At 36.5% G+C, this 16,403-nt stretch overlaps 1 protein-coding gene across 1 annotated transcript in view; it reads left to right on the top strand.

Moving 5' to 3' along the window:
* Positions 1-1,734: 1,734 nt before the first annotated feature.
* The window catches only part of hydin (HYDIN axonemal central pair apparatus protein), a 68,591-nt gene continuing 53,922 nt past the window's right edge, over positions 1,735-16,403 (top strand). Inside the window, exons 1-9 of the mRNA XM_079447096.1 lie at positions 1,735-2,223; positions 2,671-2,796; positions 3,294-3,413; positions 3,967-4,101; positions 5,389-5,588; positions 5,961-6,085; positions 13,876-14,077; positions 14,276-14,456; positions 16,079-16,178. Of these exons, the coding sequence (XP_079303222.1) occupies positions 2,089-2,223; positions 2,671-2,796; positions 3,294-3,413; positions 3,967-4,101; positions 5,389-5,588; positions 5,961-6,085; positions 13,876-14,077; positions 14,276-14,456; positions 16,079-16,178 (1,324 nt within the window). The 5' untranslated portion in view covers positions 1,735-2,088. The remainder of the gene's footprint in view (positions 2,224-2,670; positions 2,797-3,293; positions 3,414-3,966; positions 4,102-5,388; positions 5,589-5,960; positions 6,086-13,875; positions 14,078-14,275; positions 14,457-16,078; positions 16,179-16,403) is intronic.

Here is a 16,403-nt window from a genome sequence, read left to right as displayed (position 1 = left end):
ATACCAAACTAATTTTCTGCTGTAATGGGTTTTTTAGTTGGTTATGGTTCTTTGGGGATTAGAAAAAGCTCTTTATGTTTTATTATACATTCTTCAGATCAGCGGATTGGCTTCTCTTTAAAGCAGGGATGTAAGCACCATGAATATTAAAGGGACATTGATAGGTCAGATTAGTTTTTGACCAATTTGGGTTTTTCAGTGGTCAATTCTTGAGTTGCTATAAAACCTAATTCTTCATGTCATCAGATTGTAAAACCCTTTTTGCTTGTGTAAAATAAAATGCATGTTAGATTGTATGTGGACTATTGGTAAATGCAACATATATAAAACATAACTTAGTCTGAATTAAACAGTCTAAATTAAAATGAGGCTGTATGATGAGGCTGTATGCTTGGGATCATTGCAGTTTTCTTTTTTTCTCCACATTTTTGCTTTCCCATCACTTAGATAAAGGTTCGTCTTTGTCTCATCGGTCCATAAACACAGTTCCAAAACTCTTCTGGCTCACCTTTGTGCTTTTTTGCAAACTCTAATCTTGCCTTTCTATTTTTGGTGCTGGTCAGAGGTTTGCATCTTGCTGTGTAGCATCTGTAATTCTGTGTCAAAGTCTCCTGAGGACAGTAAATTGTCAGAGCATCACCCCAGCTTTCTGGAAGTTGTTGGTGATTTTACAGACACATCTTTTAGGTTTCATTTTCACAGCTTTTATGATTTGTCTGTCATCAACTACTGTTGTTTTCTCAGCCGATCAGGTCGTTGTTGGTTGCTGGCGTCGCTGGTGGTTTCCAAACTCTTGATTTCTCCATGCCCTTTGTTTTTGCTATAGCTCTAATTGACTTCCTCTTTTCTTTTAGCATCCAAATTGCTTGCTTTTCCTTTTGTCATACCAGGTTGTCACCTTACCGACCAGATCACAGATTGGGTGTTTTTTATTAGATAAGTGAACTCCTCTGAACTCATTTGTGGATATGCAAATTCAAATGCAGGCATCACCCATGACAAAAATGTACCATGGTAACCATATAGAGTATACCAAAACACCAGTTAGTGCAGTTAAAATAACTACTGCAAACTAAAAACAATGCTCAGAATTCTTTTTTTTTTAATGCATATTCTAATAATATTTGTTTTATGTAGAAACAATTGAGAGAGAGAAGCACCACACCTGTTTATGTATTATGCTATTATGCATTACTCTTACTTTCGGAACAACTGCTGAGAAAAGAAAATGGCCTTAATAAGGTCACAATGAATGTAAAATGGATGTAAAAAGTGAGTGAAAACATTGTCTTCTTCAGTATAAATCGCTGTATAAAAAGTAGATGCAATGCAAAAATAGATGCAATTTTGATATCTTTTTTAAATTGTTGAAGGTATGAAAGAGATGTGTATTTGGTTTGGTAGGAATGAGAATGGGTAATTATGTCAAATTCAAAATATATTATTGCTTTTTTGCCATTACACTATACATTACATGTGCAAATTGCATTTTTTTTTGTTTTTAAATAATAAGTTTATGGTGTCTTGTAGTCTCATCTGTACCGTTCTTTGAGATTTTAATCAAGGGAAAGGTACAGTTTGTTTGTGGTTTTAAGTTGCTATGGTACAGATGTCCTCACGTTCTAAACTTTCAGCGATTCACAGGGCGTCTTTGCGCGCGCGCACACACACACACGCACACACACACACACACTAATCAGTAAGCTGTTTACTGTGAACGTTCAGTACCCTGGTGCCATGGCGACCGCTGTCATGGTAACCACCAAGCTCAAAGTTAAGAAATGTGCGCTTGAGGAAGAGCCTTCACAAGAAAATGGCTGGAATTTAAAATGTTTTATTAATTTTATTGTTCTGACACTTAGTTTATAATGTAGCCGTGCGGTTATTTTATAAACATAAATTTTAAACGTCTTGTGTTTGGGATAAACACAACATTACCGTCCTAGCATGCGAATGGCGACTAGCCACCTGCTTCTCGGTTAAACATAGCTCGCTTATCATCGTCAATCACGCGAAAAAAACAGACATTTCTGTAATTAGCATCAGATTTAAATTTTACACAAAAAACGTGTGTCAGTTTGTTTCAAAATGCCAGCCTCGAATGTCCAAGCTTCTCACGCAAACCTTCGAAGTTCACGCGAGAAGATGCCGGCGGGATTCAAAACAAAAGTGGTGGCACCCCGAAATCCCAAACTGGTAAAACGGGAGGCAAATTCTGCAAAGGTGAGTATTTTAATATATCTTAAAACTGTTATTTTAACTATTTTAACTGAGCACTAACTATTAGTAACTTGATTAAATTACTTACAAAATGTACATAAACATACAGACTTACTGTTCTTTCTTAAAAGTACGTATAAAAGCAGTGTTTTGAATAAGTGTTTAATCACATAATCTCTATACTACATTAAGCATTTACCTAAAATATTTTCTGAGTCTGACCTTGAAGAATAAGTGCAATTTTAATGTTCCTTGTTGATTGACAGGTGGTTGATTGAGTGTTGACAACCTGTTATTCTCTAGTCCAATTTTATTTACTTTATATAGTGCTTTTCACAATATACTTTGTTCCAAGAATAATATATACAATATAGATTTATGCAGAATATAGTTAAATATTTGTACATAGTGGATAAATGTGCTCGTAAGAGGCTTCGTATGTCATTGCAGCTGATTCCATCTGTATATGCTCGAGAAATGTGCCAGACTACAGAAGAACGATTATCAAACACTTATGAGATGCATCCGCCCCGTATCCTGGAGCTCTTAGATATGAGTGAGACCACAAATCACAAGGTAAAATATCAGCACAATGCTCAGCACAAGAGCTTAATTATTTAGCTTGTTCTTCTACATCACTGGTTCCAAGTATCTTAGCAGCAACATTTTCAAAGTTAATTAAGGTCATTATCACAGTTTCTCTCTGGGGAGATATTAATGGCTTTTAATATGTATAGTATATTAACTGTAGCTGTTTACAGTACCTTTGTACTGCAGAGTGCTGTTATACATAACTATATTGACCTAATAAAATGTCAGACTGTCAGAGTCAGACTGGATGTAATGTATGTAATTATATGTGAAATCTTCTCAATGACGAATGCTGTACGCCTCAACATGACCCTGGGTGTGTAGCATCTGATTTTTCTCACACAACACAATTCACAGACGTTTTATATATATATTTTCCTTTTATAAAGTGGACATTTGAATGCAAAAACCATTTATTGAGCCATTTTCTACATTTTACATTTCATCAGATATTATCTAAAAGTTTGACTTTGCGTTAACAGTATTCCTCATTAGATTTGGACCAAGCCATGTTTCAGCCATATCCGTCTGAGATTGTGTTTCAGAACTACTCACCATTTAAGACATACAAGGTGCCCTTAGAGCTGCGGAACAGTGACAAGGTAACTTTTATCCTTCTGAGGAGATTATACAGTCAGTTTGTTGCACAATTACATAATGAATGTATTTAAAAACAAACAATATTTAGTACATTTGGGTGCATTTGTCTTTATACTTGTTTATGCTTTAGTATGAACTTCCAGTTCAAATGATAGAAATGAATTGAAAGTAGATTTATTTGCCTGATTGTTAGCACAAGCGATTTGCATCCCACTGCAAATCAAGTCCTGGACATTTTCCAATTACCAGGATTTATGAAAACCTTTATACACATAAACCCATTTACCTGTTCACCAAATAGAGATGCAATTGGTTTAAATTTAACTGTCTCTGCAAATCTTCTTTTTTGCACCTTTGTCTGTATTTTGATATAATCTGACCTGGAGGATAAAGTATATGAATATTTTAACCTATATTGGTAGCTTGTGGTATATGCCATTCTGATTCACACCATTCTACATCTTGCACTATTCCTTTAAGACAGTTAGACATTATTTTGTTCATTTTCACGTAATGTATACTGCCTTGACAAAGATATGTTTATAACCATTGCAGGTTCCTCGACTGGTGAAGGTGATTGAAGATGACTCACTTTATTTTAAAGTGATCAGCCCAATAGATGCTAGTAAGAAAGTGGCCCCAGGCATGGCATCTACATTCACCGTTCTATTCACTCCACAGGAGAACAAGGTAAAGTTTATACTTTCAATATGCAACAACTGCAGTTGACATCTACTATTTCATTGGTTATACATTATATTATCATTGTCAGTGTACTCATGAGCTAACTGCATGTATTTCGATGAATAACCAAAAAAAGTAATGCAGAATATGCATACAATACAATGTTGCAAATAAACCTCCAAATCAAGTCTCATTTTAATGTTTACCATATCTATAAGAAATCTGAGAGACTACTTTGGTAAACAGAGGACATGAGAGACTTAGTGTTTCCACCACGGCCACTCATTTGTCCATTAGATACTCTATTGCAGTCTGTGAAGTGGCCTGCTGCTCTATTTTGGTTTGGCAAAACATTAATGGAGATTTCTTTATGCATTAATTCAAATAGAGTCAGTTCAAATAGATCTATGGTGGCCCAGTCTGAGAAAGACAGTATTATTTCCTCTCTTCCTTGTATTCTCTGTTATGATTATGGATTATGGATTAATTCCTCAATACAGAAATTCCCAAATTCTCAGGTTTAATTAAATTAGGATTGATTAATTGATTATGCATACCATATGTACAAGATGTACAGTACCATATTATAGTTAGGTTTGTTTTAAAGGGATAGTTCACCCAAAAATGAAAATTCCGCCATTAATTACTCACCCTCATGCTGTTCCAAACCTGTAAAACCTTCGTTCATCTTTGTAAAACAAATTTAAATATTTTTGATGAAGTCCAAGAGCTTTCTGACCCTGTAGAGACAGCAACACAACTGACAAGTTCAAGAGCCAGAAAGTTAGTAAGGACATTGTTAAAATAGTCCATGTGACATCATTTGTTCAACCATAATGTTATGAAGCTAAGAGAACACTTTCTGTGCGCAAAGAAAACAAAAATAACAACTTTATTTACAACTGTATTCGACTTTATAAGACTGACACAGAAGAAAAGAAATTGTGAAATAAAGTCGTTATTTTTGTTTTCTTTCTGCACAAAAAGTATTCTCGTAGCTTCGTAACATTATGGTTGAACCACTGATGTCACATGGACTATTTTAATGATGTCTTTACTACCTTTCGGGGCCTTGAACGTGTCAGTTTCGTTGCTGTCTATGCAGGGTCAGAAAGCGCTCAGATTTCATCAAAAATATCTTAATTTCTCTTCCGAAGATGAACAAAGTTCTTACGCGGCCATAATGAGGGGGAGCAATTAATGACGGAATTTTCATTTTTGGGTGAACTATCCCTTTACGCCCTTATGTTCCTCTGTAAAGCACCACTGACATTCAGATGCTTGTAATTGTAGGATTACATCCACAGACTCATCTGTGTGACTGAACGTGAGAAGTTTGAAGTTCCTATTCGTGCAGTTGGGCCTCGTGCCATCTTGGACTTCCCAGATAGTCTGTATTTCCAAGTTTGTCCGGTCAAGTGCGTGTCCCAGAGAACTCTGCTTGTGCGGAACATAGGAAATTGTGAGGCTAAATTCCAGCTCAGCACGTGTAGGTAAGAGAGGCATGTCAGTGCAGATTTTTGGACATTGTTGTACAGATAACGTGTTTTGATCTGTGACTGACACTTTATTGCATTTATAAATGATATACAGTGGTGTGAAAAAGTGTTGGACCCCTTCCTGATTTTAAATTTTTTTGCAAAAAGTAAACCACTTTTTCACACAGGGCCATGTGGGTTTGGATTTTGTTTTCCCTTCATAAAAAAAAACCCCTTCATTCAAAAACTGCATGTTATGTTTACTTGTGTTATCTTTGATTAATATTTAAATTTGTTTGCTGATCTGAAACATTAAAGTGTTAATAAAAAAATAAAAAATCAAGAAGGGGTCCAACACTTTTTCACACCACTGTATGTTCCCCACAGCCCATTTTCCATAGAGCCATCTATAGGAACTCTTGATGCTGGTCAAAGCATGCAAGTTACTGTTGAGTTCTTGCCTAAAACCACAGGGGATCACAGCCAGGATTTGCTGCTGCACTACCATTCAGGTATTTACTGCTAATTACATCACCACAATCTGCTCTTCCTACAAACTCCTCTGCCACACTGCTGTATATTACTGTGACACAGGCACTGATGTCCACACGCACCCACCAGCAAGCGTAAATTATCTTATTATTAACCTTCAATGTTAATATCAATTCATCTTTATGTTTTCCAATCTACTAAGAATAGTTTTAACGTACAAATTTCACTGCCCACACATATACTGCACATACAATAATGGAGATGATATTTTAAAGTAAAATTAAATTGCAAAACATCACATTTACACATCACATAAGCCAAATTGCTTTGTGCTATTTGAGGCATAATATCTGTACATGACTTTCCTCAAGGTTTTGTGGAATTGAATGTATTATTATTTAGGTGTTTTTTTACGTTAAGTGTTAGTTATTACGTTGTATTTGAGCTATAATGATATGTTTTCCTCTTTCAAAGGGTAGTCCTTTAGGCAAATAATTCTATTAATAAATCCTGTTAACAGATATTTTTGAGCCTGAAATGCTGCGGGTGCCTGGTTAACCTTATAAATAATACTTTCCCTTGTCTGTATGATGATGTGATATACATCAGGATGCGCAGGTTCCACTACTAAAATAATTTAATTTTGGATTCTGTTTTCATGCCAGAAAATACACCACTGTTTAAAAGTTTGGTCAGTAAGACTTTTAATAGAAATTGTTCTTCAAAATGTTCTTTTGAACTTTCTATTTATCAAAGAATCCTGAAAAAAAGTGTATCATGCTTTCCACAAAAATACTGAGAAGCATAATTGTTTTCAAGCATTATGTTTTCAACATATAAGAATGATTTCTAAAAGATCATGTAACACTGAAGACTGGAGCATTTGCAGCTGAAAATTAAGTTTAGCATCACAGGAATAAATTACATTTTGAAATCTATAAAAATAAAATAAGTCATTTTAGATGTTTTCATCATATGCAGCATTCATTGCTGCATATGATGACAGTAATTTCTGTATAATTTAACATATCACAAGTTAATATCACAACTATAACGTTAACGGTATAACAGTATAATGTTAACTTTGTTAACAACAATTAAATCTACAATTCACAACATTTTGAAACAGAAAACTATGTTTAATTTTGGAATGCATAAAAATATGATCAATAAATAATGGATGTGATAATTAAGCAGCATTGGCCCTATTAGGCAACTGACTGCTTCACCATCTGCCCTGAAACTCTCTCACACCGGTCCTGGGCCAACAGGCCAATCTTATTGTTGCATCTTGTTTTGTTTTGGAACAGGAAAATTGGTGAAATCACTTAAATTTCCACTTGTGGGCTGTGCTTTGAACTTTCAAGCTCTCAGAGAGCTATGATATTAGTCATTTGCTGACGATTTTTGCAGATGACATTTCACATGCCAGTGTGTGCATGAATTATAGTCTGTGTGATTGTGCCTGTATATTTCGACATATAATTGAGCATGTGGTTTAGGTACGTGTGTGTGTGTGTGTGGTTTTTGCAGGTGCTCTGCCTGTCTCACTGAATAAACACACACTTCTGCTGAAAGCCATTGCCATTAACATTTTAATATGCGCTCTGCTCTAAAAATACTACTTTGCGCCCATCAGGGGAGTATCATTTTTAATTTAGCGCCTTTTCCTGTCTCCTCCTCATTTATGTTTAACATGAAGCTGCTTTGGAGCATGTCTTCATTGGTTTCGTTCAGGGGTTGGCAGAAACATCTCCCTGCAGTCCCAGTTGCCTCTCAGAGAAGCACACAGACCTGTCTTAAGTCTCTTAAGGTGCTCTCTATGCACTGTATTTGGAAAACACTAACCCTGCACTGTTCTATCTGCACTGAAGGTGTGATGTTTATGTGAAATAGTTCACCCTAAAAATAAACATTTCCTGAAAATTGACTTACCCCCTCAGGTTGTTTCTTCATCAGAACAGATTTTGAGAAATTTAGAATGACATCATTTACTAATCAATGGATCCTATGCAGTGAACGGGTGCCGTCAGAATGAGAGTTCAAACAGCTGATAAAATGTCTGATAAAAGCTGTGTGTTTGTAATAAAAAATTTTATCATTAAGGTGTTTTAACTTTGAACCGTTTCTTTTGGCCAAAATTCAAGTCCATAATCCATAATAACGCTTCCTCCAGTGAAAAGTCCATCCTCTGTTGCCCTCTCACATCAAAATCACTGATGTATTTGTGTTTAACTGTTTTGGACAGCCTTTCGCTTTACAAGGCGTTAATTGATGGAATGGAGTTGTTTTGGTTGCTTGGGGGTTATTGTGATGTTTTTATCAACTGGTTGAACTCTTATTCTGACAATTATGTTGGACATTTGAAAAGTTTCTGTTGTTTAAAAGTTCTAAAGAGTAGAGTGTGGTTAGTTTGTCAGATTGTTATATGGTGTTGTTTGTTGCTTCATTCAATGAACATAGATGTGCTAATGTAAATGTAGTGACAAACTAAAAATGTATATCTAAAATTGAGATAAAGGGTATAAACATTTGCCTTTAAAAAGTTAAGTAAAAACAAAATGCGCTCAGCTGAAATCTAAAGGTTAATGTCAGTATTACTTATTGACAACCAGGCGACAGGTTTTATATGAACAACTAGGGTGCAATCTGTGGCTGTGCCTTTAACTGCACTGTTTTGACTGACCATGAATAATGGACTACAAAGCTAAAGAGTTACTGAAGCCCATGTAGTCCCTCTGAAACCATAATGTGTTTAATTACCAATAGCTGGAAGTGAGTAGAGACACTCTTCTCTAAGCAACACAGGCAAGGATGAGTTACTTAATCTGTCCTACATTTTCAAATGCCTCCCAGTTGTTTTGCTTCGTATCATCTGCCTTATCCAGGCTGCAGAGTTTGCCCATTGACTCTAAAATATGCATAAAGAGCCAAAAAACTCCAGGTAACAGCTGCAGCAGTGGAGCAGAGGGGATCCTACACACTAGTACGCACTCAGTGCGACTCTTTCTTATACAGTGAACACTATTTCCTTTTAAGGGACGCTTGGGATTCTTCAAAGGATATCCCTTCCATCAGACATTTTTGGCTGTATGCATGCATGGAATTTCAGTATGAGAAGAAGTTTGTTTCGTACGCGGTACAGCATGTATCTAATTTCTTATATTTTCGTTACAAATTGCAGTGTAACACATTAGCCGTGACTTGTTTGCTATTAACGGCATTCATATAGAAACAAAATCTCATTACCGTGGCATTCAGAGACAAGAGATGCAGAGGGAGCTGTAAGCATCTAGATCTGTTTAAATGGCAACATCGAGGTGAGGAGAGCTAATGAAAAAAAACAGCATTATATTCGCGAATGAAAACATGGTGCACCAAAGCAAAACAAACACATCAGCTTCATTGCGCAGGTCACGGGTCACCTTTTCCATTCGGTCTACAATATATCAATCTCTCTCCTTTCCTCCCGTTCAATAGTCTGTCGTCTGCTCAGACAGCATAACACAATGCATACAAAACATGTCACGAAAATAAATAAGATAATTACTGCTGTACGCTGAATAAATCACTAAAATGCGTTGTGCTATTGTAAGAATGCATGCTAACAGCTTCCTCAGAAAGGCTAAAGAATCAGTTGCTGTTGTTAGGATAATAATTGTTTTTGTTTTATGCATATTTTGTTCAGTGTAGTCTAATTAACGTTTGGCATAGGTTAATTACAGTAGGAATACATGTTGTTGCTCAAGACGTCCAAAAAGAAATCGCTGTTTCCTATTGTATGTTTTGGTCATCTCAGATTTGTTTTTCTTTCGTCTGGAGGGCCAAATGTGTATCCTATAGTCTACTTGATGATATAAGTAGACCGCTTTCCTCCTCAAGAAGGAGAATTCCCTTATCTCGACAGGCTTTTTAGAGTGCACTTAAGAGTGAGCTGATGAAGACATCACACATACGCACACACTCTGCAGCACTATGAAAGCTTTCCTCATTTCCCATTCTTCTCCCCTCCCCTCTCTTCTGAACAGCTCCCACAATCCCTCAGCCCGCTGGCAGATGCAGTGTCCCATCAAAGACACAATTTACGTCACTCTTTTTTTTCCCTTTTAAAGCTTCATGCATAGAGACAGAGGTTAAATGTCTCTGGCTAATTTGTGAAAAGTGTTATCTATGGCGAATTAATCAGTGGAGGGAGGATGAAAGGGTGAGACTGGGATGGAGTTGAGAAAAGAAAGAAAGAACAGGACACAACCTGCCTTCTACCCGTCTCATCTACAGGATCTTACTGATAATTATGACGGTTTCATTTCTTCTCCCAATGTTATTTTTCTCTCTCTAAGCCTGTCTGTTATCTCACTATCTTTCTTACACACTCTCGGTCTGTTTTTCCTTTCATAAAGCCTTTATTTTTTCCCATACAGCTTCCTTCCTCTCTTTCCAAACTAAAGCATAAATGCAAATACTTCTGCTCCTGGTTCTTCATATGTGCTGCTGCAGTTACAATGGCTTGTTTAAATTGTGCATGGAGTAACAGCAGTACTTCTGCTAGGATACATGCTTGCATAACTGGAACAGCCGCTATAGAGAAAATGCTTTAGTTTCCTCTTTCTCACACTCATTACTAAACAGCACAGGAAAACATTTGGTCAAAGCATAGTATTACATATTGTTTGCATTTTGCAAGACACTGTTGTTATTTTCTGTGGTTTAACCTTAAGAGCATCACTTTTTGCTGTTTGTATTTTAACTGTTAATAAATTATTAGTGATTTTAAAGATTAAGTGAGAACTAACTGATGACAAATGTAATCTAAATGTAAAAATACACGATCAGCCAAACCACCTGCCTAAAATCGTGTAGGCCCCCCTTGTACTGCCAAAGCAGTATGGCTTGTGGTATCTGGCACCGACACATTAGCAGCAGTTCCTTTAAGTCCAAGTTGGGGCATTCATGGATTGGATTTGTTGGTCCAGTACATCCATTAGACGCTCTGTCAGATTGAGATCTGGGGAATTTGAAGGCCAAGGCAACATTTTGAAATCTTTGTCATGTTCTCAAACCATTTCTGAACAATTTTTGCAGTGTGGCAGGGAGCATTATCCATGAAGGGGTGTACGTGGTCTGCAACCATCTTTACGTAGGTGGTACGTGTCCAAGTAACATTCACATGAATGCCAAGACCCAAGGTTCCCAGCAGAACACTGTCCAGAGCACCGCCTCTTTTGGCTTGCCTTTTTCCCATAGTACATCCTGCTGCCATCATTTCTTCAGATAGATGATGCACATGTACCTAGCTATCAACCTGATCAAGCCTTCTTCCATTGCTTCATGATCCAGTTCTGAGGTTCATGTGCCCATTGTGGGCACTTTTGCCGGTGGACAGGGGCCATCATGGGCACTCTGACCAGTCTGTGGCTACGCAGTGTTGTTCAGTTATTAGTGTTTTTAATAATTAGGTGTGTGTTAGATGCTGGCAAAGGTAATTTGAATGTAAAAATGGGGACATTGCAAATAAATATCTAATTTCAGCATCCAATATCGCCCAATGCTGATAAAACTAATATCGTTCAATATCCAAAATGAGATTGATAAATCCTTATTTATCAACATATTTGCTTTACTTTTGCCTAAGTTATTGTCTTCCCAACGTCCATAGCAGCCTCATTAGGCAGTGTACTGGATCAGTGTGCATTGAAGACAGTCAGTGTATTTTAAGACCTCAATGTACAAAAAAGACAGACAGGTTTAGGGGTTAATTATGTGCAGTACACCTGATACCATGAAAGTCTCGATGGGATGGGGTGAAGGAGTCTGGGTAATGTCTTAACCATCTGAAATGCCTCTGGTGACCTGTCTGTTTGTGTCGAAGAGTTATGGCCCCTGCAGAATAGAGTCTTCAGAGAGCGATACGTGCTGAGAAAAATAAAAGTATTCTCTGTAGAATGTGTGCAAGAGTTGCAAATGGTGTACATATACGCACACACAAAAACATATGTGTGAACGCATATGCTCGTACATGCATGCATGTAATATTTCAAGTGAAAAGTACATGCACTCGTGACGTTTGGGCATTGAAGTGTGCTAAAACAAGCAATAAATGTAACAGTTGAAATTTGTTTCTCTACAATATCCATCACTTTGCTTTGGCTTTGTTTACTTGAGGAATTGTCTCATATATTTGCACCCCCCCTCCGCAGTTCTGTGTTTGTCAGTCAGCACAATCATATTACATATTCAAAATGCTATATATCCAGAGCAGAAGAAAATTTATTGTTCAAGATCAATGTTTACCTGGTATATATCATTTTATAGTGAAAATGATTGCCGTTTATATTTTATTTGAATATTTTTTAGCTTTGTGTGGGTGCATGAGTAAGTGCACTGACATCATGGACAAGGCAGGGTTGTGATAGTCCACTAAGCATGAAGCTCCTGTTTTGAATATAGCCAAACTAGTAAAACAAATAAAAATGCAGGAAAATGTATGTAAGTCAGCTGCACTTCTGATTTGAGCTCTTGTTTTGAATTTTACTTGTGTTTGCTGGTGATTGGTTTTTGGTGATGTCATGTGATTGCTTTTCACTGGGGAGCTCTTATCCTGATGGACCTTCAGGTTCACAGTCATTGCAGCACAACAGCACCACCATGGTAACAAACAAAGAACACACACTTCTATTTGTTTACAATTAGCACCACCACTATGGTGACTTAAACAATCGCAGCTCCAGTCATATAATTGGCTAATTGTGAAACTTTATGCTTGCTGGATAGTTAATGGGGACTTTTCTACTATTCACTCTTTCACAAGTGTATACCTTCTCCAAGGGTTATTCTCAGAAAACAGTTCCATTACCCCAGTGTTCTCATATTTTACTACTACTCATTCTGTACAACAAAACAGAATACTGAACTGAGATGCATTATTTTATAGATATATCTCTGTTTAGTCTGTAATGCAAAAAAACGTCATTTTATAAATTATACATTTTAGCTAAAATATCATGCTTTCAATGTCAATACAGACTTGCAGATTTAATCAATTTTATGGACTGTCAATTGATTAAATGGCCATTTAAAACTCTTTTTTGGTACATTTAATCTTCATTGGCCTCATTAAGTTCAGTAAAATATGATTTTTTTATTTTAAATAATGTGGTGTGATGAAATTATATTTGCTAGTTATGTTTTTTTGTTTTTGCTTTCAGCGTTAGAACAGTCAACCCTGTAAGATTTTATTGGCCAGATTCATGTTCGTTGCAGCTGATTTTTATTGCATATGCATTTGTAGGAGTTTCCCTTTCAGACACAAAATTTATAGGTTGAGAGTATTTAAATGAATCGTGCAACATGATTTACTAACATTTGCGGTAGAGAATTTACAGGTATTTGCGTCATTATTTAACACCCCAATAAAGCATGTCTTAACACATTTTGCGCTTGACATGGCTGCAATAGTTGCTTGTTTGCGCTGCTCTTGGTAGATTGCATTGAGCATTATGGAAATGAGCTGGCTGGATCTGTGTTCTTTAATTTACGCATTGTCACTTGCAGAATGTTCCACTGCCATTGGGACTTTTATGGGATTGCGGTCTCACGTCAGTTTGCCCTGTTTTGTACATATATATGGCACTAAATCTTTTTTAAAAGAGAAATTTAATGGATAGTTTCATGAGAATGACCACTAATAAAGAGTTGTACATTCACATTCTTTGGTTGATGTTGTGTCTGTTATTCTTGTGTTAACAGTATACTGTCTTTATATACAAACATTTTACTTTGATATATCTGTAAACCTTATGACTCTTTGTAGGAGAAGACATCCAAATCAGTCTCTATGGAGAATCTGCAGATGTAAATGTAGGGTTGGACAAGAACAATGTGATGGTGGAGAAAACCTACATCTCCTTGGCTAGCTACGAGAAAGTGGCAATAATGAACAAGAGTGATTCTATTGTGCATTACCAGTGGAAAACATTTTCCACTGAGGATGAAGAGGAACAGGACAAATTAAGGTTTGACTAGTTGACCACTATCAGCTTTAAGTCTTTGCTATAATTTGAGTTTTCCAAGTATTGGAAAATGTGAAATCTTTGAAAATCTAAGGTGCATTTTTTTTAAACTGAGAGACAAGTGACAGTCATTTTCTGTGGTCTGTCTTTGCCTCTGTCAATTTTTCTCTTTTTGTCTGTTGTTTCCTTTCTCTTTTGTAGGCTTTCTTCAGAGCTGCATCAAGAAGAGGATGATGAAATGAAGCAGTTTCTGACAGAAAACACTGATCCTTCTTTGCGAGCTCGTCTTTCACTATTTTCCCATACCCTCCAGGAGGGACTCATGCAAACTCAGCAGCAGCTTTTTTCTTTGAATGACCAGGACATCATTGTGAGGCCCCTGGTGTGTTGCTCACAGCTAGACACATGACACGCATTAGTATTTTAGATTTCAGTTTCCCCAATGCAAGATTACATAACCAGCAATTAAATCTGAAACTTAGGATGTCCTCGTACCGCATAACCATATGCCTAAACATATGGTGGAAACCAACTTAGACATCCCTCCACTCAGCCAATCAATTTAAAAGAAACTGAGCTTGTTTTTAATTAGCCAGAAGGGTTTGTTATGTGGGTGAGAGTTAAATATCATTTATTTAACTAAATGGTAGTTCTGATTCTGAATGAGTAGTTTTTAAGTTTTAGTAATAACACTTTATTGCATCTGATTTTATGTCTTTGTCCTGCATTCTGAATTGGTTATGCACCTAGTTATTGGTCATCTCCTTGGTTTTGTGTCTTTGTGTTGCGCATCTTCAGTAGCTGCAGAATGTATGCAATGGTGCCAGCTGATTATGACAGACCTACGTCTAGGAAGTCCAGCTCAGCACTTAGTTTTTTTCCAAATGGCCAATCACATAACTTTCAAAAGACACATCCAACAGTGTTCTGTGTTAATTCTGCCACCTCACTGTGACTTTGAGCCTCTTAAAGGCATATACAGATGTACTGCTGATCCTGTTTTCCTCTACATCTGACAGTGTCCTTTAATTTTATGTGCATTTTATTTATTAAGACAGAAAAAGGTATAAGGTTGGATACAATCGAAAATGATTCCCATTCTCCTCTGCTCTTTTTTATTGTAATCCACTCTCACCTTGTCAAAAGCAGCTTTTTCATACCAGGACTATGCAGACTTAGGCAAGAAAAGACTGAGACAATGCAAAATAAAACATCGGTATCCCCTCTGCTTAGATGTGAGCATCTGTTTACATGCAGTAGAGCTTGATTGCACCTGCTCCGTCAACTCTCTGTCAGGTGCCTGGTGACACAACATGCTGTTTGTTCACTAGTGATTTAGCAAAGACTTTTATCCAATGTAATTGGAAGGCCAACCCCACTGGAGCACCCTAATTGTAAGTGGCTTGCTCAAGAGCGCAGTGGTGATAGGAGACCTCGGTATCTCCCAAGTTTATTGATGCATCGCCTGCTGGGATCATACCTGTGAAGTTTGTGTTCACAGGTCTGGCTATTTTCACCACTGTGTATGTATTTACTGTCTCAGTAGTGTGGAGGGTTTTGGTCACTTTTTCACATAATTTCTCCCATAATGATACACTACTGTTAAAAAGTTTAACAGTAAAACTAAAACTATTAAACCATTTTTTGTTACTATGAATAAAAATGAAATTAAATAAAATATTATTTAATATTTTAGTTTCAAAATATAATTTTAAAATGTATTAAAATATTAATATTATTAATATTAATTTTAAATTATAAAAATATTTGACAAATATTACTCTTATTACTGAATTTTTGATTGGATTAATGCAGCCCTGGTGAACATAGGATACTTCTTTCAAAGATACTAAAAATATGTTTTACAATTTTTAGGTTACAGGACAAAGACATTGCAGTTATATAACAAGTAACATCTGTTTAAATGATTCAAAATCAATTTGTTGTGAGTGACTGAGGTGCAATTATGTGTTCTCTCTGCTGATTTGACTGCTTTGTGTACAGAAGGGAGAAATCTGGCCCAACAGCACTGCAGAGGTGAACGTCATCTTCAAACCACAAGAAGCCAGGATCTACCAACAGACTGTTTACTGTGAAATCACTGGTACTTACAGTAGCATCATGATAACAGATGTTGTGTTAAAATAAATAGCTTTTTTGCTGTTACAACTATGCTCATGCATGCTTGTATTGTTTTCTAACAATGCATTAGTATATTTGCATGTGGTGCTTAGGCCCATCTGCAGGTTTGCATTTATTTGCATGTTTGACTAAGGTCTAACAATATTCTGGTTGCTTGGATTAGTATTGAGCTAGAAAGTCAGACTGT

This window comes from Barbus barbus, assembly GCF_936440315.1.
Source record: "Barbus barbus genome assembly, chromosome: 22".
Classification (NCBI taxonomy): domain Eukaryota; kingdom Metazoa; phylum Chordata; class Actinopteri; order Cypriniformes; family Cyprinidae; genus Barbus; species Barbus barbus.
This window is presented reverse-complemented; position numbering and strand designations above follow the sequence as displayed.